Raw genomic sequence first — 27,948 nt, 5'->3', positions numbered from 1 at the left:
CGTAGAGGCAAAGCAGATGGTAATGCATTTTCTTAATGTTATATCCAATGATAATCTGATGTCTGTTGTCTGATGTCGAATCATTTGTCAGTGCCAAAGACTTCAGTGGCAAGAACTTTGTTTTTTATATTTAATTAAGGTATCTGTGGCTGCTGAAGAGAGAGGTTGTAGCACCTACAGAAACAGTTGCCATTTTTTCATCTCCACAAGGGTTTCTGAGGAGGCTAGTCTGGAAATAAGATGAGTATGGGGAGTGAGAGCTAAAGGGGGAAAGAGAGAAAAAGAGAAAGAAGAAAAGAAAGAAAAGGAAAAAGAAGCAAATAGAGGAATTTAAGTTGGTGGCAGTTGGTCAGAAGTTGTCAGTAGTGGTGGTGAGGATGTTAGGCCACCTTTCCATAGAGGATGCCCCCCTCATCGTTGGCTGTGGGGGCTTGACTATTGGTCTGAGACGTGTTCCCGTTCCCAGGACTATTGGCCTTAATAGGTTATGTCTGACAGGTAAAGGCTGTCAATGAAGGTTGGTCAGTAACTTGTGTTGGTGATCCATAAGGATGGTGAGCTTTTTCACAAGAGTTATGTCCATTAATTAAGGCTGTGGGAATGGAACACACACACATATATATACACATAAATATATATGCACATACATATATATGTATATGTACACACATTTATTTATATATTCATTCATACAAACTAAATTATTTATTTATTTGTAGCTACCCACTGTGTGCCAGGTACTATGCTAAGCAATCATTTGATCCTTACAAAATAGTTGCTGTTATCCTTATCCCTGTTTTTACAGCTGAAGAAACTGGGGCAAACAGGTTAATAATTTGCCCACACAGTAAGTGTCTGAGGTCAAATTTGAACTCTTGATTTCAGGCAGGTGCTCTGTCCACAGCACCATTTCTCTTTCTTCACTGCCTTTAAGTACATTCTATCTGGTTTGCATTGCATTGGTACCATAGTTGCTAGCATATACAGGGATTGAGAGGTTTAGGTAGTGGTAGTAGTTTAATGAGTCTTTCTCTCAGGGTACTTTGCTGCTTCTCATTACCAATTAAAACCTAGTATGATACTGGGCAGGAAAGGTATTTGTGCCAAAGGAAACCCTTTTTCCTATATTTGGCTAGCAGAAAAAATATGTTATGATCTTTAACTTTACACTTAACATCTTTATTTTGATTCATATGAAAATTCTTTATTTAATTGCAATAGGGATTCCATCCAATGAGAGCCTAGTTCCAAAAGCTTGTACAATATTTCTCAGCTATTTAAAGGGAATTTCCCTTCCACATCTCACAGCAGGCATAGATATCCTATAATTTTCCTGCTTACTGTACAATAATGAAAAGCCTTTTGATTGACTGGTGTCCTAGAACTGAGTATGCATTCAAAAGATGTTAATAGGCAAACTGTCTTTACTAGCAGTTTTTTAATAGGGAAGAAAAAAATACAGTTGTATAGTGGGGGGATAAGGAAAGGTCTACTAGCAGCATTGGATAGCTCCTGCCAGCTATGTTATCTTCCCTGGCTACTTGCCATATTCTATCATGTGGCCTCAGGGAACAAAGTGGCCACATTTCTTTTCCTTTGTATTTATCCCTTCTGGTTTTAGATTAATCAGCTAAATCAGTGAGTACAGAAACAGAACAGACTAAGTTACAATTTTGTGAACTTCATCAGAAGAACCATCAAAATTTTCAAATACTATAGCCAATAGCAAAAGAAATTGAGTATGGCAAGGAGTTGTCCTTAAAGAATGTCCTACTTGTATTTCTATTGGGCCTGTATCCCAAAGAAATCTTAAAGTAGGAAAAGGGACCCACATGTGCAAAAATGTTTGTGCCAGTCCATTTTGTAGTGGCAAGAAACTGGAAACTAAGGAAGATAATTGTATAAATGTTTACATATATTGGATTTAACATATATTTTAACATATAAAACATATATTGGATTGCTTGCCATCTAGGGAAGGAATAGGGGGAAAGAGGGGAAAATTTGAAACACAAGGCTATACAAGGGTCAATGCTGAAAAATTATCCATGCATATGTTTTGAAGACAAAAAGCTTTCAAAAAAACAAATTTAAAATTTAAAAAAATGCCCTGCTTAATTAAACCCAGCATTAACCTGGTAGGTGATTTAAGATGTCCTACAAACAAGAGAGTAACTTATCTGACATATATACCAAGGCTTCTTAAACTTTTTCCCACTGGCAACCCCTTTTTACCCAAGAAATTTTTATATGATCCCACATATATAAGAACATAAAATAAGTATAAATCACACATTTACTGATAATCATAAATTTGTAACCCACACATTGAGTTATGAGACTTCAAATATGATTATGACCCACATTTTAAGAAACTGAGATGTGTATGTGTGTATGTACACATATATAAATGTGTGTGTGTGTGTGTACGTCTATATGTATGTATATATGTATTTAGCATAAGTGAATAGGGCATAAGGGAGGTAAGAGTGTTGATGTTGGGAAGAGGAGACCCCAAGAGTTTGGGATCCTAGAGCAGTGTTGTGAGGTATCTCAAAAGAATTTGCAGCTTTGAACCCATTTCCTAGTCAAGGAGCAAAGTTTTATTGTAGTTGTAATGCCATTACAAGGGGACTAAATTCCAAAAGAAATTAGCAAAGTCCTAAGGGAAAGGAGATCCTTTGATCCAGCTTTCTTATCATTAACATGCTAATTCGATAGCCAGAGGAATGGTCTCTAGAATTTGGTTATCACTGACCAACCTTATCTGACAGTCAGCAGTGAACTGAAGAGTGGTCTATTCACTATTGTCTCAGGAGTTTGATCTGTGGGACTATCCTGAGAACAGAAGCTATCTGACTGAGGAGTGGTCTTTTCAGAATCAGACAGATTGGGCATAGGAGTTTTTTGAGGCAGACTCCCAAATCAGAAGATTTGTTAGAACAGAAGCCTAAAATCAGGGGACCACAAAATCATTTTATCCCCCCCAGAAGCTATATTACATGAAGAGGGTACTTTTCTCAGGGACTCAGGTTTATAGAGATTGACTGTGCTTCTGGATTGGGATGTTATACTTTGGTACTTGCTTTGCTTTCTCAATAAATATTCCTTTATAAAACTAATTGGTATTAGTTTGTTAAATGCAAAGGAGATAATAATTCTTCAAATTATATTGGAGAGAATACACATATACTAAGACAGCTTTCTTCTGGAGTCCAACTTTCTAGGGCTTTTGGGAATTAGGTTGATAAATCCAGAAACTTGTTATTTCCATCATTAGGCTCCTTTCTAGAAGTAAAGCTTGAAAAATCATTTCTCAGTGGAAAGATATATATCCAGTCTCTGTCTCTCTCTCTTTCTCTTTGTATACACACATACACATATATTCATTGTAGTCAAAAATCTATAAACTAAATGGATTGAGATTGAGATACTTATTATTAACAATACCTGTCTCCCTTTTTTCTTCTCCATTCCCCCCAAAGAGATTATGATATTTAATTTCCTTTCATAGAAGTGGAAGAACTTTTCCAAAATATTAGTTTAACTCACTTAATTTATTAAACTTATTAACTACTATATAAAATTGCATGTTTTCAATTAAATTTGCCCAAAATTTTCAAGCACAGAAAATGTTTTCTGTGCATTCATTTCTGAAGTGATTTTCCTTCCTTTTAAAACTAGCACAAAGAAGATTCTTTGAATTCATGGTGATGACTGACTAACTCCCTAAGTTGGAAGAGAAAGGAATACGAGATAGTGCCTACTATATGGTGTTATGCTAAGAACTTTACAAATACCTAATTTGATACTCTTATAACCACTGTACAAGGTAATTACTACCCCCATTTTACAGATGAGGAAACTGAGATTACAGAAAATTTTTTTGTTGTTTTGTTTTTTCCCCTACTCAGAGGGACAAATGAATCTCCAGGGGACCTACCCCTTTCTTCCATTCCTGATACAAGAATAGAATGCTTGTAGTTCGTATGAAGATGGCTAGAATTTCCCTGTCTCAAAAGACCAGTTACCATGTAAAAGAACCAAACAAGAGCTCAAATAATGATAGCAATATGATGTTTATTTTAAAGGCAAAATGGTTTTTGTGGCTAGCATTCAGATAAATGTGTTATGTCCAAATTCAGGAGCTGCTATTTTCCCTTTCTTCATGAAGTCATTTATAGACAAACCTTTGATCTTCTTGAGCCAAGCTAGTTTGTTTGCTTTATCTGGATTGGCTGTCCCAATAGGGGTCATGTTTTTAAACTCCTTCATTTTGGCTTCATTATATTCTTTCTTTTGTTTAACTGTCAGGAGCATGAATCCAGTATTGATCCGATAGGGATTGGCTGTCACACTGTATATGGGTGGCTTTACTCGGAAATAGGAGGATTCTACTGTGCTTCTAATCATCATACGATTAGGTTTAATGATATGGCTGCTAGTCAGGTGACCTGGCTTCTTATGCACTTTTTCTTCTCCATCCTTCATGGTTCCACAGGAATTAGGGCGGATGATCATAGGCTCTGGAATGTGAGAACATATCTTGGAGCTGTGTAAGGATTTCTTTATGTTTAACTGTAATTTTTGAATTTCAAATGGGGTGCTAGTTCTTTTAAAACCTGGAGCAATACTGGCAGATTTTAACTTCTTGATTTGAGCAGCTTGTTCAGCTCTCCCTGGTAGGAGTGACATATCTTTTAAGTTCAGAAAATTATTTGAGGTTTCCTGTTGGAGAACTGCAGGTCCCCAAGCATCACGGACATTGGCTTTAGGAATAGAGAGATGGTCAGTAATATTGTTTGCTGCGTAAGCTTGCTGCAGGGCGTTGACAGTTAGAAGGAGCTGATCAGGTGAGAGAGGCAATTGTAAGCCTTGTCTCTTTATTCGCTGAAGAACTGATTCTGAAGTTTCAACAGTTGCAGTTGAAATGAAGAAAAAGAATTCATGATTTACATGGAAAAGTCACATATTTGAAAGTCATTCTAATAACTGTACAAACTAAATTGTGTTTATGTACAGTCCTAAAATTATATAATAATAGCTAGCATTCATATGGTGCTTTAAGGTTTGCAAAGCATTTTACAAATAACTAATTTTATTTTTTTATCTCATTTTACAGATGAGGAATAGAGGAATACTATAGAGTAGACTGATTATAAATGACTTGCCCAAGGTCACACAGTAAGTATCTGAGGCTATTATATTTAAACTTAACTCTTCCTTACTGTAATTAAATACTGAAACGTTAGGTAATATCTAAATAAAAGATGTCCCTCAAAATAATCACTTTGAGATTATTAAGAACATAAACTTATTCCATTCATTTAAGTTTCTAGAATACTTTAAGAATTGCCTTACAAACTACTTTACAAATCACACAAGGAATGTTTTAAACAGAGGTGTCAAATACTGTTAAAATACTTCTGAGGACAGCCTGAACCAGATTAAAATGTAATTGGCATATATTTGACAAAATAAAATACAATCGAATATAGTTAATGCTCTTAGGTGATTTCCTAAATCAATAAGCAATCAAAGGGATCCTTATGTACAGTTTAGTGACCCCTATATCTATTTGAGTTTGATATCACTACCTTAAAGTACAACAAAATAAAACAGCCTTGCTTACTTACTCGATTTAGCTTTTTAGGACTTTTAGGCTACTTCTAAAAATCAGATTCATTTTCAAAGTATTTGAGGATTAAAATATCCTCAGAAATCCTCAGTGTTTTGAAATGTTTTGATAGTTTAATATTTTGAAAATAATTTCTACAAACAAGTTCGAAAGAGGTTGAAATAGTGGGGAACATTGGAAAATGTGTGTGGCCTTTCAGAATGACTACTTTAAAAAAGATAGAATTCATTTAGATTGCTTAATTTGTGGTATATTTAAAAATCAGTGTAACTCCCTTATGAGTTAAAGCTCACTCTGGGCATATGGTTAAATTCTCTTATCCTAAATGGAAACTATCTATGGGATAGTTTCTCATGGGAATATCATAACACTCTAAAATGGAATTCTAGGAAGAATGGGAGAATGCACAAACAGTATTGTTAAGTATAATTTGATAAGTATAAAACAAAAAGCATGAAATAGTAAAATCTCTAACTTATCGAACCTTTGAATAAGTCTAAAACTAAAGAAAGGAGTGAAGAGACCTTGAATGAAGCCAGTACCTTGTAAAAAGTGCAGGTGGGAGCTTCACTTTTGACACTTAAATAATACTCAGGACAAGGGCTACCCATTTTAGAGTAATGTGAACTAAGCCTACTTACTAGAACTAGTTAAAAGGACTGAATTTCAGTTACCAGGAAGAAGTAGTATTAACAAAAAGGGTTTAATACCTAAGCAAGCATATCCTTGTCTCCTCTGTACTCAAAAAAATCTCATTTAATTCTTCTACCACCTAACATCCTATAATTCTTTGCTCTTTGTGACCAGATTCCTTGAAAGGGCTACCAATAATAGGTGCCTCCATTTTTTTCCCCCTCATTCACATGTTAACCCCTTACTTGGTTTCCTACCTCACCATTCCATTGAAAGTATTATAATGATTTTGTTTTTGAAGCATACTTTTCTTTTCTTTTTGTATGTATGTTTTCTTTTGCCAAATAGCAAATAACGCTATTTGTTTTGCATAGCTTTGTATGTATAATTGATATCAAATTGCTTACCTTCTTAAGGAATGGGGGAAGGAAAAAATCTGTAACTTAAATATTTTTTTAAATATTAAACTTTAAAATTTTATTAGACAATGTTTAACAATTTTTTTCAAAAAAATTATGGATCTGAATTGGTAGAGGGGGGATCATCTTTTGAGTTCCCTTCACCAGTTAAATCATAAGTATGACCAAAAAAATGCACAAAGCATTGTGTTAGATGCTAAGACTAATAAAGACAAAAATGGAAAATAGTCCCTTTTTTCAAAGGGACTCTCCTTTTGAGAGATAGGATATATACAGAAGAATCTTAAGAGTTGGAAGAGATCATACATAATCCAACTTTCCATCCAGTCAGAAATGCCCTCTCCAGCCCTTCTTTTCACCCCACTTTCACTTAAATGCTTTCAGTGACAAAGAAGGTCACTATCTTTTAAAGTGGTCTATTTAATTTTGAAATAACTCCTGATATAAAACAATTCTTTCCAAAATGGATCTGAAATCTGCTTTCCTTTGCCTTGCTTTGGTCAAAGCCCTGCCCCAAGAGGTAAAGTAAGATGAATCTATTTCCTACACAGATAGTTCACTATTTACTTTCTGTAGAAGGCCTTCCTCTATCTAGTAGCAACTGGAATCCTCTTTTCTGAGATTCTTTCATTTATTCCATATAACTAATGATTTCTTAATGGTTAAATCCAATGACAAATACTTACTCTTCACTTGTCTATAGGCTTTTCACTTTGACCATCCTCTTTGTCTTGATACTTTTGTTTTGCCTGTCTTCAGAAAACTTCTCTCCTGTTTTTCCTACTCCTTATCTGACCACTCCTTCTCAATCTCTTTTGCTAGATCTTCATCTAGATAATGCCCTTTAACCATGTCCTTCTGTGTTCAGTACTAGGCCCTCTTCTCTTTCTCCTTTTACACTCCTTCTTTTGGTGATCTAATCAACTCCCAAGGATTCAATTATCATCTTTATTGCTAATGATTCTCATAACTATCTATCCTGCCCTAAATTCTCTATTGACTTCTAATCTTTCATCTACAATTCCTTTCACACATCTCAGACTGGATGTCTAGTAAATCTTGAACTCAGCATGTTCAAAATTGAACTCATCTTCCCTCCTAAACCTTGTTCTCCTTCCTTCATTTTTCCTATTATTGCCAAGAACAACATCATCCTCCAAGTTTCTCATGCTTTTAACCTAGGTATCATCCTCAACTTCTTACTCTTTTTCATCTCTCATGACATTGTCTCTATCTAGTGCCGCCATCCAGTTTTTTGCATCAATTTCATTTATGCAACATCTCTCAAATATTCTCTTCTCTCCTCTGATGCTACGACTTTAGTGCAGGCCCTCATGACCAAAAGAGTAACTTGCTGATGAGTTGCATTCTCAAGTATCTCTCCATTTTACTCTTGTCTGTTAACAGCCAAAGTAATTTTCCTAAATCTCAGGTTTACCATATAACTTTTCGATTCAATAAATTCCATTGGCTCCCTAGGACTTCCAGGATAAAATAAAATAAAAAAATCCTCTATTTGGCATTGAAAATCTTTTATAACTTAGTTCCTAAATTATACCTACCCTTCTTACCCTTCCAGCCTTCTTCCACATTACTTCCTGTTTTGTATTCTTCAATCCATTGACAATGGCATGTTACTGTTCACAAACAAGACACTGTCTCTCAGCTCTCTCTATTTTCTCTGACTATCCCCCTTGCCTGGAATGATTTCCTTCCTCAGTTCTACTTATTGTCTTTTCTAGCATCCTTCAAGTCCCAACTAAAATCATATTTCCCATAGGAAATCTTTCCCAACACCTCTCTATTCTAGTATCTTTCCTTTATAAATTATTTCTTATTTTTATGTATATACCTCATTGGTATATTTTTTTTGTTCAACTCTCCTTATCATTATTGTTAGTTTCTTGAGGGCAAGGACTGTCTTTTGCTTCTTTTTGTATGCCCAGCATTTAGCACAGTTCCTTGCACATGGTAGACATTCAATGCATGTTTATTGGCTGTTTCTGGACAGGTAGATAAGGATAAAAATAGGGCTCAAGCAAAAGACTTTATCTATTTTTCTCCAGATAGATTGCCAAATATAACTTAAAAAATAGTTTTTAATCTCTATTTTTCTAAATGTGGTTAACAAGCTCCACAACATTTTATTGTAAGTATGAGCCCATTCTCCCCGTCTTGGTTTGGGGGGATTGAATTTGTAATGCCTCTCCTTGTTTTAAGTTAACTTGACTGACATGCAGCGGGAAACATGCAATGAAGGGTCATATTGTGAAGGATCATAAAGCAACAGTACTAGAAACTGCAATCCCTTAAGGTTACCCCTTGAATCCTGAAGGGAGTATACAATTGCATTTTATACCCAACCTGCCAGTGAGAATGCAGGTTGGAGGAGAGAGCCCCAAAGAGATGTTGTGTATGGAAAGATTCAAAAAGTCAATCAACCACACTATACTGGAGAGAAAGTGGCTGAGATCATTCCTATCACAAAGAACAAGCCTGAAAGGTATTAGCCAGAGTTCCCCAGGTTTCTTGGAGAAACCACAAGATTGCTCCTAAAAGAGAAAGTGCAGCTATCTCTAGTTTCATGCTGCTGTCAATCCCAGCAAGGAATTTATGAAAGGCATAATGCTGTCCTATCAAGGAATTTATGAATTCCTTCCACTGAAAAGTAGGGAATTTCAGAGGCAGCCATATCAAGAGCAAAGATGAGATACTGAAAAAACCACAACCAGAGTTGAGAATTGATGAACATGAGAGGTCTGAGACAAGAAATGTGGAGAATAAATCAGTGCAATGAATGTACTGTCTAGAGGAAACTCCTTTCTGCCCACTTTATTTCTTATTTCATCTCTGTCTAGTGGGAAGAGTGGGAAAGTTGGGTTAAAAGGAAAAATTAAATTCCATGTGTAATTCATTAATGCTTTGCTTTTTAATACTTTGTTTTAATATATGTCTGTTTTTTCTGTGTTACTGATATTAACGAATTACATAGTCATGTGCTCTTGTCTAAGCCTTTAACTTTGTGATTGGAGATTGAGAAAAGGGGAGGCAGTCCTGAGAAAAGAAATTTCCCTGGTTCTGGGTCTATGGAAGAGGAAAACTAATTAGAAAGTTTCTGGGGCAGCTAGATGGCGCAGTGGATAGAGCACCAGTCAGGAGAACTTGAGTTCAAACCTGGTCTCAGCAGTTAATAACACTTCCTAGCTGTGTAACCTTATGGCAAGTCACTTCACCCCAATTGCCTCAGGGGAAAAAAGAAAGTTTCTACAATATTTCCCTGCCAAGGAAAATTAACTCTAGGGTAAGAAGTATAAGACAAAAATAATAAATAGGAAATTGAAACAAAAAAAAAAAAATAGTGAGATGGTATCTTAATTGCCTTGAATAAGTTTAAGCCACCAGACCTAGATGAACAACCTTCCGGAATTTAGTTACTGAACTATCATTAGTGATCTTTGAAAACCCACAGAATGGAAAAATCAAAGATTGGAGAAAGGCAAATATTGCCTAAATTTTTTAAAGGAAGCTATATTTTTCAACTTGGTGTCAGTTATTGGAAAGATTCCAAAGTATATTATTAAAGTGATGTAATTTCAGCACTTAAAAGGGGAGGCATTGAGGATTAAGAGCCAACATAATTTTATCAAGGACAAATCATGCCTCCCCCAAAACTTTTTTTTTTTTTTTGACATTGTTAGTAGGTTGTCAGGGAAATTCCTGACATAGTATATCTAGAGTTCACGTATACTAGTATTAAAAAAAAAAAAAAACCTGCTGGTTCTTGATAAATATTTTACAATCTAGACAGCAACAGAGAATGAAACAAATGAGAAAAGAATAGAGGAACAATAATGAACATATTCAGTGTGTACCAGAAATCTTAATGAATTTTTAAACTACTGAATCTTAAAACTATACAAATACCGTTTTTGGAATACCCTGTGTTAAACATCTATGTTTTACTGTGTTTAAAATATATACTGTGTTTTAAGAAGACCCTATATTAAGTCCTTAATATGTTTAAAACTTTGTGGGGGATTTCTTTTTCTTTTAGAAAGACAAATATGGCACAGACCTGGTCTCAAGGAGCTGACAGTATAAAGGGGTTGAAAGGAATACAGTTAGTACAAATAAGTACTGTATATAAAGGAGGAGAATGTGATGAATACAAAGAATAATCTCTGGAAAAGTTTTTCGAAATGAGAGAAATCACTTTTGTCAGAGGGAGGAAAAGTTAGGAGAGACTTCATGGAGAAAGTACATCTGCTTTAATCTTGAAAGAAGGAAAGCTTTAACAGAAAGAGAATAAAATAATAAACTCTACACAGGAAAACAACATGATTAAAGATACAAATATGGGAGAAAATGAAAAGAGATCTGATTTAGAGTACAGGTAAGATTAGAGATTGATTGTGCAGGATGTTTAATTCCAAGCATGAGGATTTTTATTTTATTCACTTACCTGATGGAGATCTACTGAATTTTTTTTTTTATAAAATTGTGACATGATCAGAAAAGTAAGTAAAGAATTTTACTTGAATTGCAATGTGAAGAATTGATTGCAGATGAGATAGATTAGAGGTAGGAAGGCAGATTAGGAATCCATTAAAATAGTCTGGATTGACTATCTTATTTATGTGAGTATGATAATATTATCAAATACTTTGTGAAAATATAGTTATACTGTGTCTTTTTCATTCTGTTTGCAGATCAGTCAGTCTGGTAAACTGGTGGGTAGTTTTATGAAAAAAGAATGCTTATATATCACTTTTATAAGAAAGGAGTGCCAACTTAAGATATAATAACTATATATTAACAGTTTAGAAATGTAATTAAGTTGCTGGTAATTGCTGTCCTTTATTCATATAAAAGTGGAAAAAATTGTTCATAAAACAGTATCAGATCTGTATTAGGATTTGAACTGTTGGTTCTCTTCCTTCCCCAGCCCAGGGAGAGAAATGTTAATGGGTTTGAAGAATTTCAGAGCTGGAATGAACATCAAAAGTCACCTAGTCCAAATTTACCCAATCAACTATATCTCTCAAAAATATTCAAGATCATCCAGCCTTCACTTGAAGATTTTAGTGAGGTAGAATCTGTTCCTTCCCCAGGGAGTCCATTCTACATCTAATAGCTAGAGTTTTAAAGTAAGATATTTATAAACATATTAAGTAGTTCAGCGATAAGCATGTATTCCTGGGTCTTCTTTCCAAGCTGACATCAAACCATTAATGACTACTTTTTGGATCCACTTATCCAACAAGTTCTGAATAAACATAGCTGTTCAAGGTATCCTGCCATAATGTTGACAAGGAAGACTTAGTCATCATGTTAAGATCTAGGTAAACTACATCTGAATGTTCCCCTCAATAGGTGCCTTTACTGCCTTTCCTCTGATTTCTTAACTCTCCAACAAATAAGCCCCCAAACTACCTTTTCTCTGTTGATTAAGAAAAACATCTAAGGACCCTGTGGCTAAGACCTTCATCCTTATCCTTACATTTCTCAAGCTTATCATCTGGCAAAATTATAAAGTTTACCTTTGGCATCCCTATTGTTTTTGATTAGCTTATAGGGAAAGTCAACATGTTTTAGTGAAAGTACTGGATTTAGATTAAGATCTACATTTGAATTTTATCTTGCTACCTGTGTAACCTCTGGCAAATTAATTCATCTCTTCAGACCTCATCTGTAAAATGAAGAGTTAGTTATAACTAAGATCCCTTCCTGCTCTTTACTCCCATGCCTATTCACCACACGATCTAGGCCAATTTTCAGTGAATCTTTAACCAGTTCTTGTAATGGTTGCACTTAATCAGTGCAGAAATTTACTAATACATTTTCTAAATCATTTCTTACAGAAACAGCATTTCTGATATCCACTGCCTTGTACAATCACATTATTTTTTCCTTACATCAACCTCAAGAGACAATTAAGTATAATGTTCTTTTTACAGACAGAAAAATATTTTCACAAAATGGTTAGTTCACAAATCCAAGTACTCACAGAAAGCAAGCCATAATTAGGATATAAATTCAAGATATGTCAGCATTATCTTTAAAAAAAATTCTCACTATTATCTATCCCATTACCATGTGTAAAATAACTGGCTAATGTTTCACTTAATCTTCTGGTATCATAACAGCAACCAACTCACCAGAAACTGACACAGATTCAAAATTGGTAACCAACACTTCTAGAACATGCAACAATTCTATCATTCTTTGACTGTTTTAATGAACCATAAAATTCTGGAAGGATCTTTTTAAATCATCTAGTCTAACCCCCTCATTTGAGATGTTGGAAAATTGAGAGCCAAAGAAATGAAGTGATTCTCATAAAGGGATGTGACTAGTAGCAGACCCAGCATCAGACCATCTCTCTCTCTCTTTTAATTTCTAGTCCTTGACTGTTTTCATTAATTAAGTTAGAATCTAGTAAATCCAGGTTCATTAAAATAAACTATGTTGAACCAGGGGGGCTATCATATTTTGGTGACTTCACAAGGAAAAAGTAATTAGTCATAAGATATAGACAAAAAGTAGGATGCAGAGTTTCTGGATAATTTAATGCATGCCTTTTTCATTCATTCCTCTTGCATACCCTCCTGCAGAGTTCAAGGAAATTTAGGAATGTGACAGCAAGGCTAAATAAGTACAGCTGGCGAGAATTGATATGCTATTTCCCACACTGATCTGTAGCAGGGCCTCTTGCTCTTTATGACCTTGGTTTTGTATCCCAGAGATTGAAGAAAAAGGAAAAGGACCTTCATGTAAAAAATATTTGTAGTTCTTTTTGTGATGACAAAGATTTAGAAATCGAGGATGGCATATGATTGTAATGGAGTACTATGGTGTTGTGGAAAATGATGGAGTAGGAAGGAAGTTCAGGAAAATATAGCAAGACCTATATGAACTGATGCAAAATAAAGTGAGAACTAAAAGATCCTTGTGCACAGTTAAAAAACAATGCTTTAATGATGATCAACTGCAAAAGACTTGGCTACTTTGATCAATATATAATCTAAGACAGTTCTAAAAGATTCAAGATAAAAAAATTGCTACTCATCTCCATAGAGAGAACTGATGAACACTGAATGAAATTTGAAGGATAATTCTCTCAACTTAATTTTTTTGTTTAAAAAAAAAGCTAATATGGAACTGTTTTTCATGATTTCACATGTGTAATTGATTTATGCTCAGTAGATGGAAGAGAGAATAGGAGAAAATTTACAAATCAAAATTTAAAAATAAAAAATATTAAAAATGTTAAAAATATTTTAAAAAGAAAAAAGAGTAAGATTGCTTTTGACACCAGCTTGAACATGGTTTTAAAATAACATCTCTTGATTCTTTATTGACTCAACCAATGCATAAGACAGATAGTTAAGTCTCTTGACAGGAAACTTTCATAAGGATAAACCTCAAATGAGTCAGAGTGAGAGAGCAAGTCAATAAATCATATGGCTTTCACCCATCAACCTTTATTAAATTCATTATCATATAAATCTAAGTCTAGACCACTCTTATAGCTTAACAAGTGAGAACATCCAGCCTTCTAAGAACCTAGTAGGAGACAGAGAGGGCTAACCAATTAATTTTTCTATAGGGTAATCAACTGATCCAATTTCTTATATCAATCCTAGAGGATTAATGTGCCTAAGAAGACACCTATGCTTTGTAATAATGTATGTGCCCAGAGGGAAAATGTCACCCATGCTTCCACATTCCTCAAATAAATAAGCTTATCTTTCAGGTGTGTAAATGTTTCTTCCCTTAAAAACTATTGCTTGAGATTGTACATTAAGGGAAAAAATAACATGAACTATGTCTCTAACCACATGATAGATGAATCACCAAAACAGACACTTCCATTCCAAGTAGAATGAAGAAAGGGGCCTTAGATCATCTGAGAGTTATCTGGTAAGACTAATTAAAATTAGTCCTATTATCAGCCCTATCATCACCACCTTCCGGTAAAGTCAGCTCCACCTAAACTTCCCTGCCTAAAAACCATTTACCAGTATACTTACCTTCAATTACAGGGTATATTTTTGGATGAGTGCTTTTATTCTCCTTTACACAGGAAGGGTCTTCCTTTTCTTTCTCCTTGGGTCTCTTGGTAAGTTGTTTATTCTTATCTGAGTAATACTGCCATTTAACCTTGTCAAATTCAAACATCACAATGTTGCTCTCTGTATTGATCACCATCCTAGGACCAAAATAATACCTTAAGACAGACACATTTAATCAGGCTTCCAACAGAAGAGAAGGGCAGCCACATGAAGTGAATATTGCTGGACTTATTCCACTTTATCCAAACAACATGAATGAAAATTCCTAAAGTATCCATTTGGTAGATGTAGCGAGTGAGGCTATATACAACGAATAGAGCCAGTTGGAATAATTCACAAGACTATAATTTATTGTGAAAGGAACCTTAGATGTCTAATCTAATCCTCTCCTTTTATAGATGAAGAAATTGATACCCAAGGTATTGTGCTAGACTCTGCACGCTAGACAAAGATTAAACAAGCTATTCCCTACTCTCATGGAGCTTACAACCTAATAGAGGATAAAACATGTAAGTAAAATTGGTATAAAACTTGGCAGAATGTGATGAGAGCAAAGAAAAGTTCTAGAAAAAAATGCTGTGAGAAATCTGAAAAGAGATGAGTAGAATCATCCAAAATAGAATTGCTCATGGCTCCGACCTCCAATTCTACCACCCACCTGTTGCCCTCAATAAAGAAGGACAGCACTGGGTCACCTCTGCTATTGGCTTTCATCACCTTCAGACAGGTCCCATTCAAGAAGTTATATATGCGGATCTTCCCATCAGCACAGCCACTGATTACCCGGAGATAGAGGAAGGCCACACAGAGCACCTCCCTAAAAATAAATAAAACAATGAGAATAGTCCACTCTCTGGGCAAACTGCTCCCTATAATTTAAAATGAAGGATATAAAGAAATTACTTTTCCCTTTTTTTCTTTCTTATGCTCTTACCTCTTATAGTAAAGGCACAGTGCCTAGGTGTGTTCCAGATTGGATAATGTGGCAATAGAAGGAATCAGAGTTTGCTATTATCAGATATTCCCTCAGGAAGTTAGATACCCAGTGTCCCAAACCAACTATAGGCTTTATATAACAATATATGCATTGACTTTTTTTTTATTATTAAAGCTTTTTATTTTTCAAAACATGTGTGGACAATTCTTCACAATAGTCCTTGCAAAACATTATGTTCCAATTTCCTCCCTTTCCCCATGTCCTCTACTAGATAGCAAATAGTTCAATATGTATTAAACATGGTAGAAATATATGTTGAATACAATATATGTATACATATTTAAACAATTATCGTGCTGCAACAAGAAAAAAAAAAAACAAAATAAAATGCAAGCAAACAACAAAAAGATTGAAAATGCTATATTGTGAACCACACTCAGTTCCCATAGTCCTCACTCCAGGTGCAGATGGCTTTCTTTCATCACTGAACATTTGGAACGGATTTGAATCATCTCATTGTTGAAGACAGCCATGTCCATCAGAATTGGTCATCGTATAATCTCCTTGTTGCCTTGTATAATGATCTCCTGGTTCTGCTCATTTCACTTAGCATCAGTTCATGTTAGTCTCTCCAGGCCTCTCTGAAATCATCCTGCTGGTCATTTCTTACAGAACAATAATATTCTATAACATTCATATACCATAATTTATTTAGCCATTCTCCAATTGATGGGCATCCATTCAGTTTCCAGTTTCTTGCCACTACAAAAAGGGGTGCTACAAACATTTTTGCACATGTGGATCCCTTTCCCTCCTTTAAGGTCTTTTTGGGATATAAGCCCAGTACTGAATCAAAGGGTATATAGCCCAGTTTGATAACTTTTTGAGCATAGTTCCAAATTGCTCTCCAGAATGGTTGGATCTGTTCCCAGTTCCACCAACATTGTATCAGTATCCCACTATTCTCACATCCCCTCCAACATTTGTCTTTATCTTTTTTGTCATCTTAGCCAATCTGAGAGGTGTGTAGTGATATCTCAGAGTTGTCTTAATTTGCATTTCTCTGATCAATAGTGATTTAGAGCACCTTTTCATATGACTAGAAATAGTTTGAATTTCTTTATTTGAAAATTGTCTGTTCATATCCTTTGACCATTTTATCAATTGCAGAATGGCTTAAATTCTTATAAATTAGAGTCACTTCTCTATATGTTTTAGAAACAAAGCCTTTATCAGAACCTTTGAATGTAAAAATGTTTTCCCCATTTATTGCTTCCCTTCTAATCTTGTCTGCATTAGTTTTATTTGTACAAAACCTTTTTAATTTAATGTAATCAAAATTATCTATTTTGTAATGAGTAATGATCTCCAATTCTTCTTTGGTCACATATTCCTTCATCTTCCACAGATCTGAGAGGTAAAGTATCCTATGTTCTTCTCATTTGTTTATAATATCATTCTTTATGTCTAAATCATGACCCCATTTCAACCTTATCTTGGCATACAGTGTTATGTGTGGGTCAATGTCTAGTTTCTGCCATACCAGTTTCCATTTTCCCCAGCAGTTTTTGTTAAATAGTAAGTTCTTATCCCAAAAGCTGGGGTCTTTGGCTTTGTCAAACACTAGATTGCTATAGTTATTGGCTATTTTGTCCTGTAAACCTAACCTATTCCATGATGGACCAGTACCACATGGTTTTGATGACCGCTGCTTTATAATATAGTTTTAGATCTGGTACAGCTAGGCCACCTTCATTTGCTTTTTTTTTTTTTTTCCATTAATTCCCTTGAAATTCTTGACCTTTTGTTCTTCCAGATGAATTTTGTTGTTATTTTTTCTAGATCAGTAAAATAGTTTCTTGGGAGTTTGATTAAATAAATAGATTAGGTAGTATTGTCATTTTTATTATATTCACTCAACCTATCCAAGAACACTTGTTATTTTTCCAGTTGTTTAGATCTGACGTTATTTGTGTGGAAAGTGTTTTGTGGTTTTGCTCATATACTTCCTGACTTTCCCGTGGCAGATAGATTCCCAAATATTTTATACTATTGACAGTTATTTTAAATTGAATTACTCTTTGTATCTCTTGCTGTTAGATTTTATTAGTCATGTATAAAAATGCTGATGATTTATATGGATTTATTTTGTATGCTGCAATTTTGCTAAAGTTGTGGATTGTTAGAATCCTTACAAGGTGTTAAGTTACTAGAATTGATAGAAACAATGCTTATGTTTACACCTTTGAGAGTTCACAAGTTTGGGAGATTCACAAGTCAGAAACCCACAATCCCACTCTCTCAGAGGAGGAGTCAACTTTTGGGTTCCCACCTTTAAGAGATCATATATAAGGAGCTCCTGGAGTCAGTCAGTGGAAGAGATTGAGAAGTGCGAAGTTAGTTGAAGAGATTGAGAAGCTAGAGACTGCAGTTGGGCAGAAGTGGGGATTCGGAAGAGGAGAACCAGGATTCAGAGAGAGCTGGAGGCTGAAGCTGGCAGACAAGCTTCAAGAACTCTTGGAACCAAGGAGAGAGATAGGCCTCTAAGAAAATTAACTGGGCTATTTTGAAGGAGACAATAAAGGATTTAAATTTTTAACAAGCTGACTGTATTTGAGGTGATTATTACTCAGAACCGAAACTAAGACTGCCTACAGAAAACCTCCCCAAGAAACCTGTTCCTAGAGAGAACCATTATATTTTAGAAAAGAAGAGAGAACATTGCAGTAGATTATTCCTAATAGTTTTTAGTTGATTCTCTAGGGTTCTCTAATTATGCCATCATATCATCTGCAAAAAATGATAATTTGTCTTCCTCACTACCTACTGTATAATTGTATAGTGTGTGTATATATATATCTTTAATCTTTTTCTTCTCTTATTGCCACAGCTAGCTTTTATAATACAATATTGAATAGTAATTAATGGTGATAATGGGCAAACTTGTTTCTCCCCTGCTCTTATTGGGAATGGTTCTAGTTTATCTCCATTACACATGATGCTTGCTGATAGTTTTAAATAGATTATGCACTGACTTTTTCCCCTAGATCTCCTATTAATTGGAAAGAGGCTATAAAGAGTATATGGGTATAGATTAGTTGATCAGTGGAATAGGTTAGGTTCAAAGGACAAAACAGTCAATAACTATAGCAATCTAGTGTTTGACAAACCCAGAGACCCCAGCTTTTGGGATAAGAACTTACTGTTTGACAAAAATTCCTGGGAAAATTGGAAACTAGTATGGCAGAAACTAGGCATCGACCCACACTTAATACCATACACCAAGATAAGGTCAAAATGGATTCATGACCCAGACATAAAGAATGAGATTACAAATAAATTAGAGGAACACAGGATAGTTTACCTCTCAGATCTGTGGAAGAGGAAGGAATTTATGACCAAAGAAGAATAAGATCATTACTGATCACAAAATAGAAAAATTTTGATTTATCAAATTGAAAAGTTTTTTAAAACAAAACAATTCAGACAAGATTAGAAGGAAGAATAAACTGGAAAAATATTTTTACAGTCAAAGGTTCTGATAAACCCTATTTCCAAATATATAGAGAGAATTGACCTAATAAGAAATCAACCATTCTCCAATTGATAAATGGTTAAAGGATACAACAGACAATTTCGAAAGAAATTGAAAACATTTTAGCCAATGAAAAGACCCAAGTCATTATTAATAGAAAAGCAAATTAAGACAACCTGAGATATCACTACAATGTCAGACTGGCTAGAATGACAAGGAAAGATAATGGAATGTTGAGGGGTAAAAAAACTAATAATTGTTGGTGGAATTGTGAATAATCCAACCATTGTGGAGAGCAATTTAAACTATGCTCAAAAAATAAACTGTAATACCCTTTGATCCAAGTGTTACTACTGGGTTATATCCCAAAGAGATAAAAAAGGGGGGACAGTGCCTGAATGTTTGTGGCAGTCCTCTTTGTAGTGGCAGAAAACTGGAAACTAGTGGATGCCCACTTGAGAATGGTAATAAATTGTGGTATATGAATATTTGGAATATTATTGTTCGTAAGAAATGGCCAACAGGATGATTTCAGAAAGGCCTGGAGAACTTAATGAACTGATGCTGAGTGAAAACAGGCCAAGAATATTATATACTTCAACAATACTTAGATGATCAATTCTTTGGGACCTGGCCATCTTCAGCAATGAGATGAACCAAATCAGTTCCAATGGAGCAGTAATGAACTGAACCAGCTACACCCAGCGAAAGAACTCTGGGAGATGACTAGGAACCATTACATTAAATTCCCAGTCCCTATATTTTTGCCTACCTTCATTTTGGATTTCCTTCACAGGCTAATTGTACAATTATTTCAGAGTCTGATTCTTTTTGTACAGAAAAATAACAGTTTGGTCATGTATACTTATTGTGTATCTAATTTATACTTTAATTTATTTAACATCTACTGGTCATCCTGCTATCTAGGGGAGGGGATGAGGGGGGAAGAAGGGAAAAATTGGAACAAAGGGTTTGGCAATTGTCAATGCTGTAAAATTACCACAAATAACTTAAATAAAAGTTATTAAAAATAAATAAATAAATGTGTGTTGTCTAAAAAAAAAAAAAAAAAAAAAGCATATTTGGGGGGACAGCTAGGTGGTGCAGTAGACAGAGCACAATCCCTGAAGATAGGAGGGCCTGAGTTCAAATCTGGTCTCAGACAATTAACACTTCCTAGCTATGTGACCCTGGGCAAGTCACTTAACCCTAATTGCCTCAGCAAAAAACCAAAACAACAACAAAAAAGTATATGGAACAAATTAATTTTACCACCACCCCATTATATAAGATCAAAGAGGCTTAATGAAAGAATTGTAAGCCTAGAATGGAGGGGGGCATTAGCTGAATAAACCTAAGATAGATATGTGCAAGATTTTTATGGATCACAATAAAGAAGACTAGAACAAAGGAACTACACCAAGAAGTGGCTGCTTTTCTTCTGAAGATTCTTTAAGGTAAAGAGAGAGCAAGTTATCCTGTGACTCCTCTAACACTGCACTTGAAATCAGGAGAGCTAGGTTTGTTATCTATTCTGGTTCTTCCACTTATTGGCCAAATCATTCAATCCCTCTGGATTTCAATTTTATCACCTCCCAATCAGTTAGTCAATTAGTAAACATTCATTAAACTCCTACTATGTTCTAAGGACAGCTAGCTGGTGAAATGGATAATGTCAACCCTGGAATCAGGAAGACTCATCTTCCTGAATTCAAATCTGACCTCAGACATTTAGTAGGTATGTGGCCCTGGGCAAATCATTTAATCTTTTTTGCCTCATCTGTAAAGTGGGTGAGAGAAGGAAATGACAAATCATTTCACTGGATTTGCCAAGAAAACACCAAATGGGGTCGCAAAAAGTTGCACATGATAATGATTCAGTCATTCAAATAACTTTCAGTTATTCAGTATAACAGTTATTCAGTTATTCAGTATAACAGTATATTCAGTTATTCAGTCAACAAATAACTTAAGACTTAGCACATTGAAATGGCATTTTGATTTCACAGAAGTAAGATGTAGAGGATCACAGATATTGGGGAACTCTGAGAGAAGGATATTTGAAGCAAAGATACAGCAGGGTTTTAACTCAGTGTGATTAATGAGATGATGATTCTCTAGTACACATATACTTAATAGGTAGTGTGGTGATAGAATGATTCTCTAGTTCACACATCCTTAGTGTGCTGTAATGATGTAATCAGACTGAAGTATTTAAGGGCTGAGAGGACTGAAAACAGAGACATTCCATCTTTGACCATCCTTCTGGTGGTTCTCCTGCCTACTTCACTCCTCCTGTAAGATTCCTTAAAAAGAGCTGTTTTTATAACTTTTTTCATGAAGACATGTGCTTTGATGCCATCTGAATACATCAAGTGATTAATAAGATAATTTGATTCAATACCCTCTTTAATTTGAAAGCCAAACTTACTCTTGGAATTACTGTATTGGCATGTTTTAGTGGAAAATAGTTTTCCATGTGGGTATTAAGTAATTTTAACATTCTCACTATTTTTGCATCTTTTTTTGTATCTGAAGTATATTTATAAGCTATTAATACAGAAACAGATCAATGGCTTTGTCATTATCAACAAACATAGTTAATAAAAAAAATTGCTTCTTATATAATTCCTGGGACTTTTTATTAAATTCTTTTTGCTCCCCAGTCAAGGTTATTATTTTCTTTCATGTGTTTTATGGATATTTTTGATAAATACAAATTGTGACTACTTTGTACAGAGTGCTTGAATATGTGCTATATTTGAAGAGTTACTGAGTTCTCTGTTTAAAAAAAAAGGATCAGTGTGAAACATTTGAGTCAAAATTATTATAACATTTTATAAACTTCCAATTTTATAAAGATGTTAGTTTCATTCTTTAAACTTACTTTTACTGTTCTATCATATTAACAATGCATAAGATTTTTGTTTCTTAATTGATAAAATTTACATTTTCCTTGTATTGGACTTAACCAAAAATTTTCTTATCTTTTTTCTTTGGGAATTCTCTTTCACTCCTGAATTATTTACTTCTCAAGATTTTGTAAGTAAATTTTTATTGATTTTGAATTGCTTCTTTTGTTATCTGTATTGAAATTTATTCTAACTACTTGTATTACCTTCTCCTTTTAACTTTGCCTTTAATATTGGCTTTTGATTATTAATTAAGAGAATCTAGAATTTCTGATATGCTTTTGATTTCCAGATCTTTCTTCACATATTTGTTTTTCATTGCTTTCAATTGAGAGTTTAAATTTTCAACCATGTATTCCAAATAGATAATGATGTGATTTTTTACATGTTTGTCTGAAACTCTTCAAACTTTCCAAAATTGCTTCTTGTAATGACTGTGTATTTTAAAATCAGCCAGAGTCAGGAATGCAGGTTAAGGGAAAATCTTTAATCTTTATTCTCAATAGAGGTGAGGTGAAGAAGGATCAGAGGTGAAGGGGGATCGGAGGTGAAGGGGGGGTCACACAATGTGTGCAGCCAGCCAGCAGTCTCTCCCTGCCTCTCTTCTCCCTCTGCCTCCACCTACCAAAATTGTCATTTCCTATACAACACATCAGGACTTGCACAAAGAGTGGGTGGGGGCCATTCTTTCTCCAAACATATATATTAATAGAGTATGGTCCAATTACTATTTAGCCTCACGTGCTTGGGACCTCAGTGCATCAACTGGAGCTTCAACCCATTACAGCTTCTGACATGTTGGTATTTGATATCTGTTTTTAATCTTCCTATTTTATCTTGGGTGTGTGTGTGTATGTGTGTGTGTGTGTTTTTTTTGTTTGTTTTTTTTTTTTTTTTACCATGGCAATGACTTACTGCATAAAATTGCTAGTTACAAGCACTAGATGTTTTTGCAAAATACAGTTGGAGAACACATTTTTTCATGATTAAGCTATAACAAATTTCAACTTTTCAAAAACTCAACTCTTTTGTTGAATTCTCCTACTTAAATTTATAACAGTCAAACTTAAAAAGAGCTTTTTGAAATTCTAATCTAAGTATATGTTTTTGTCGTTTGTTTTGTTTTTGGTATAATTTCTGGATTTTGCATTAGGTGAGAATTTTCAATGATTTCAGGGTCTTCAACTTTTTAAAGATTTTAATAGCACTTTAATTTCATCTAAACCTAGGAATCAAATCATTTTTATAATTGCTCTACACCGGTCAATAATACACTAATGTTTGAGTTGGAACTAGGGCTATATATTATACATATTTTCAATTTCCCTCTTTTTATTTTAGTAGTTTTTCAATTTAACCTATTGTAGATTTAGGAATCAAATTACTTTTGACATAGTACTGGTGCATAATAAAAGTAGCCATGTCTTCAATACATTGAATGTACGTTCTTGGATTGCCTACTTTAGGATTCATATCATTTGTATTGAAGCATTTCAGCAGTTGAAGTATTAGCACTTCTGATTTATTCCTAAATATTTTGGCTTCTTGTGGTACAATAAAACCAAAGATTGTAATTTCTTCTGCTGACTCAATTTCAAACTGATCAGTGCCAAGTTTCAATGAGGATAACTCTATTCCATCCCGTTTCTTTCTTGGATTCATGAAAGCATTTTAATCACACAGCCTAGGGATTATTCAATCCAGTATTATTTGTTGTTGTTCTCACCAGCAAATCAGGGTTCCTGCTAGGCATTTACTACCAGGAGGGTTTCATTGAACAGCGTTATTATCATATATAACCCTGATTAGCATTCTCTTATTTTGCCTTCCCACTCTTATTAAAATGACAATAGATAATAAAGACCTTGATGATGATGGTGGTGGTTGTGCTGGAGGTGGTGAGATGATGATATGAAAATGATTGTATCAGAGAAAGAAAACATGAGGAGAAATTCGGATTGGATGCCTGTGTAATACAGACAGCAAATCTTAAACCTTATGGATTGGTGTGATTATCAAAACCTGGAGTATCCAAAAAAGGGATACCTCACCATACTGAGAAATAAGGACAGTAGTATTAGAGCTTCAGTATGGCCTAAGACAAGAATTCTATACAGAATGTCAGTGACACTGATTTTAAAAATGATGCTCAAGAACTTCTGTTGTCTCCCTGTTTTTGCTTATATAATGTGTAAAAAGATCCTGTTAGGCTTTTTAAAAATGAATTTTATTGATAATTTGTATTTCTTATATCATATAGTTATCCTAAGTATTTCTTCCTCTCTTATTCTGTTCCCAGAGAGGTATCTCATATGACAAATACTATTTTTAGAGAGGAATAAAAAAAAGAAGTACAACCGACAAATATATTTTAAAAGTTTGATAAAGTGCAATATATAAAACCTATTGATCTCTCAAATTTAAGAAGGAGTAGATTGATTATGTCTTCTTATTTCATATCTACTCAGTTAAGTTTTGTTTGATCTTTTTTAGGTAAATTTTAAAATTTTAAACATAATTTTAAATACAAAACAAGAAAAGAAAAAAACAATGCTATGTACACAATAGATCATAAGAAAGGATTCAATATGAAACAAAACCTTTCCATTTCAAAAAATTCTATATAATAAATACTACACATTGTTTTCAAAGCTTCTCTGTCTTTCTTTGCTTCATTTTTGGTTTTCTTTTATTCTCTGCTATGTACTTTTTACTTTATTTCTTCTGCTCCCCTCCTTCATTACTCTACAGAAAGATACAATTAAGTATATAACACACACACACACACACACACACACACATATATACACACACACACACACCTATACACTCATATATGGAAGACCATACTATGTTTATTTCTTCCTGTCATTTGTTTTTCTAAAAGTAGGTATCTTCCTTCATAAGTACAAATCTTTCTATGTTTTTCTAAATCAACTAGCTCATCATTTTTTATACCATAGCAATATTCCAACTCAATAACTTCCTGTCTGAAAAATTGTCATTTAAAGCTCCCCTGTCCCCTACTTTCTGCATTCTTTCTATTCTTGCTATATAACTTTTATTTACACAAGAAAAATTTAATTTAAAATACTTGAAATTATTCTTTTTGCACTTAAAGAATGCTCTTACTGCATAATATAGTTTAAGATCTGATATTGCTGAATCTACTTCCTTTATATCTTTTCCCCTGAGTTTCTTTGAAGTTCCTGGCCTTTTGTTCTTCCAAGTGAATTTTATTATTTTTCTAACATAGTAAAATAATTTTTTAGTAATTTAATTGGTATGGCATTGAATAAATAGAGGAGTTAGGTAAAATTGTCATTTTTAAATTGTATTGGCTTTATATGAACAATAAATATTTTTATGCATTTTGTCCCTCAATTTATCTTTTATAATAGCTTTTTATTTTCAAAATATATGAAAAGATAGTTTTCAACATTCATCCTTGCAAAACCTTATGTTCCATATTTTTTTCCCTCTTTCCTCCCCTCCCCTAGATAACAAATTATCCAATATAGGTTAAATATGTGCAATTCTAAATATCTTTCCACATTTATCATGCAGCACAAAAAAAAAAATCAGATCAAAAAGGGAAAAAAATAGACAAAAAAAAAACAACAAGCAAATTAACAACAACAACAAAGGTGAACATATTATGTTGTGATCCATATTCAGTCCCTGTCGTCCTCTCTTTGGATACAAATGGCTCTTTCCATCACAAATCTATTGGAATTGGCCTGAATCATCTCATTTTTGAAATTAGCCACATCCATCTCAGTTGATCATCGCATAATCTTGTTGCTGTGTACAATGTTCTTTTAGTTCTACATACGTGAACAATAAATATTAATTGAATTATTTATATCTGAGTTTATTTATATAAAAAGTATTTTATGTTTATGTCCATATAGTTCTTGTGCTTGCTTTGCCAGGTATACATCCAGATATTTTATGCTGTCTAGGTATTTTAAATGATCTAAAACAATATTGAATAATATTAGTGACACATAGTATAGTTTTGTTTTTCACTTTTGACTAAATATTTTTTACTTTAACTTTCTTTGAGATCATGATTACTATCCCTGCTTTTTTATATACTAAATTCTACTCCTGCTCTTTATTTTATCCTTGTGTGTATTGCTTATTTTTATAATGTTTTCTAAAAGCAACATATTGTTAATTCAGTTTTTTTTTAATATACTATCGCTTTCTGTTTTATGGGTAAATTGGTCATTTTCACATTCTAAGCTACAATTACTGCATATTTTCCTCCTTCCTATTTCTCTCTGTCTTCATCCTATTTACCCTATCCCTCCTCACTTTTCTCTACTTCTACTATCTGGCTTCCTCCCTTATTCCTTAACCTATTCATCCTTCTAAGAGTCCCTTCTTTATCCTCTCAACAACATCCTATCTCCTTGCCCTCATTTCTTTCTTAATTGGGAAGAATTTTATACCCTTCTAGATATATTATGCTTCATTTATATGAGATAATTAGTCCTTTTTATCTCTTCCTACAGTTTTTTTTTTAAGAATCATTCTATCATACTCAGCTCAGTCCACACCTTTCTTTCAAACTACCCAAACAATGATGACAGTGCTAATGACAATGATGAGAACTGTTAATATTTTCACATATACAAAGTAAATAATGTAACCTTATTGAGTTCCTTATAATCAGTCTTTAAAGTTTACTTTATATTTCTTCTGCATATTATGTGTTGAATTTTTCCTTGAGTTCTGGGATGAAAGTCTTTGAGTTATTAAATATTCTTTTTTTCTTTTTCCATTCAGGAATATGCTTAACTTTTCTGGATCAAGTTATCCATAATCATAACCCCAGCTCTCTTATGCTACAGAACATAATATTCCAAAATCTATGGTACTTCAACATAGTAGCTGTTAGGTTTTATATAGTTCTTATCATAGCTCCAAAATATTTAAATTGTTTTTTTTCTTATTGTTTCCAGTTTTCTCCTTAACCTGGGAACTCTGAAACTTAAGTCTGGGATCTTTTTCAGATGATGATTGGTAGATTTTTTTCTATTTCCACCTTGTCTTCTAGTTCTGAAACGTAAAGGCAATTTTCCTTGATTAATTCTTGTTATATGAAAAAAAATTATCACAATTTACAGTTAGTCCATTCTTTATTTCTCCTTAATCTGTTTTCCAGATTGGTTGTTTTTCCAATGAAATGTTTCACTTTCTCTTCTATTTTTTAATTCTTTTAATTTTGTATTATTATTTCTTGGTATCTTAGAATATCATTAGATATTCCCCTTGCCCAATTGTAGCTTTCAAAAAATTGTTTTCTTAAGTTTTAGATTCTCGATTTGTAGTTGCTTGACTTTCTTTTCATAATTTTCTTGATTTTCCTAGATTGCTCTTATTTTTCCTATTTTTTCCTCAGTCTTTCTTATTTGATTTTGAAAGTCCTTTTTAAGTTCTTTTTTTTAATTAATTAATTTTTTTATTTTTATAACTTTTTATTGACAGAACCCATGCCAGGGTCAATTTTTTACAACATTATCCCTTGCACTCATTTCTGTTCCAATTTTTCCCTCCCCTTCTCCCCCCCCTCCCCTAGATGGCAAGCAGTCATAGGACTATGTTGAATATGTCGTAGTATATCCTAGATACAATGTATGTGTGCAGAACCAAATAGTTTTCTTGTTGCACAGGGAGAATTGGATTCAGAAGGTAAAAATAACCCGGGAAGAAAAACAAAAATGCAAACAGTTTACATTCATTTCCCAGTGTTTTTTTTCTTTGGGTGTAGCTGCTTCTGTCCATCAT

At 33.9% G+C, this 27,948-nt stretch overlaps 1 protein-coding gene across 2 annotated transcripts in view; it reads right to left on the bottom strand.

Annotated features, from left to right (window-relative positions):
* Positions 1-4,060: 4,060 nt before the first annotated feature.
* The window catches only part of CDRT1 (CMT1A duplicated region transcript 1), a 96,084-nt gene continuing 72,196 nt past the window's right edge, over positions 4,061-27,948 (bottom strand). Inside the window, exons 11-13 of one of the 2 annotated variants that reach the window (XM_031968424.1) lie at positions 15,424-15,582; positions 14,724-14,902; positions 4,061-4,904 (exon numbers count right to left, since the gene is read on the bottom strand). In XM_031968424.1, the coding sequence (XP_031824284.1) occupies positions 4,117-4,904; positions 14,724-14,902; positions 15,424-15,582 (1,126 nt within the window). In that variant the 3' untranslated portion in view covers positions 4,061-4,116. The remainder of the gene's footprint in view (positions 4,905-14,723; positions 14,903-15,423; positions 15,583-27,948) is intronic. The other variant, XM_031968425.1, reaches the window with a different exon arrangement.

The sequence above is a fragment of the Sarcophilus harrisii genome, chromosome 4 (genome assembly GCF_902635505.1).
Source record: "Sarcophilus harrisii chromosome 4, mSarHar1.11, whole genome shotgun sequence".
Taxonomy (NCBI): domain Eukaryota; kingdom Metazoa; phylum Chordata; class Mammalia; order Dasyuromorphia; family Dasyuridae; genus Sarcophilus; species Sarcophilus harrisii.
This window is presented reverse-complemented; position numbering and strand designations above follow the sequence as displayed.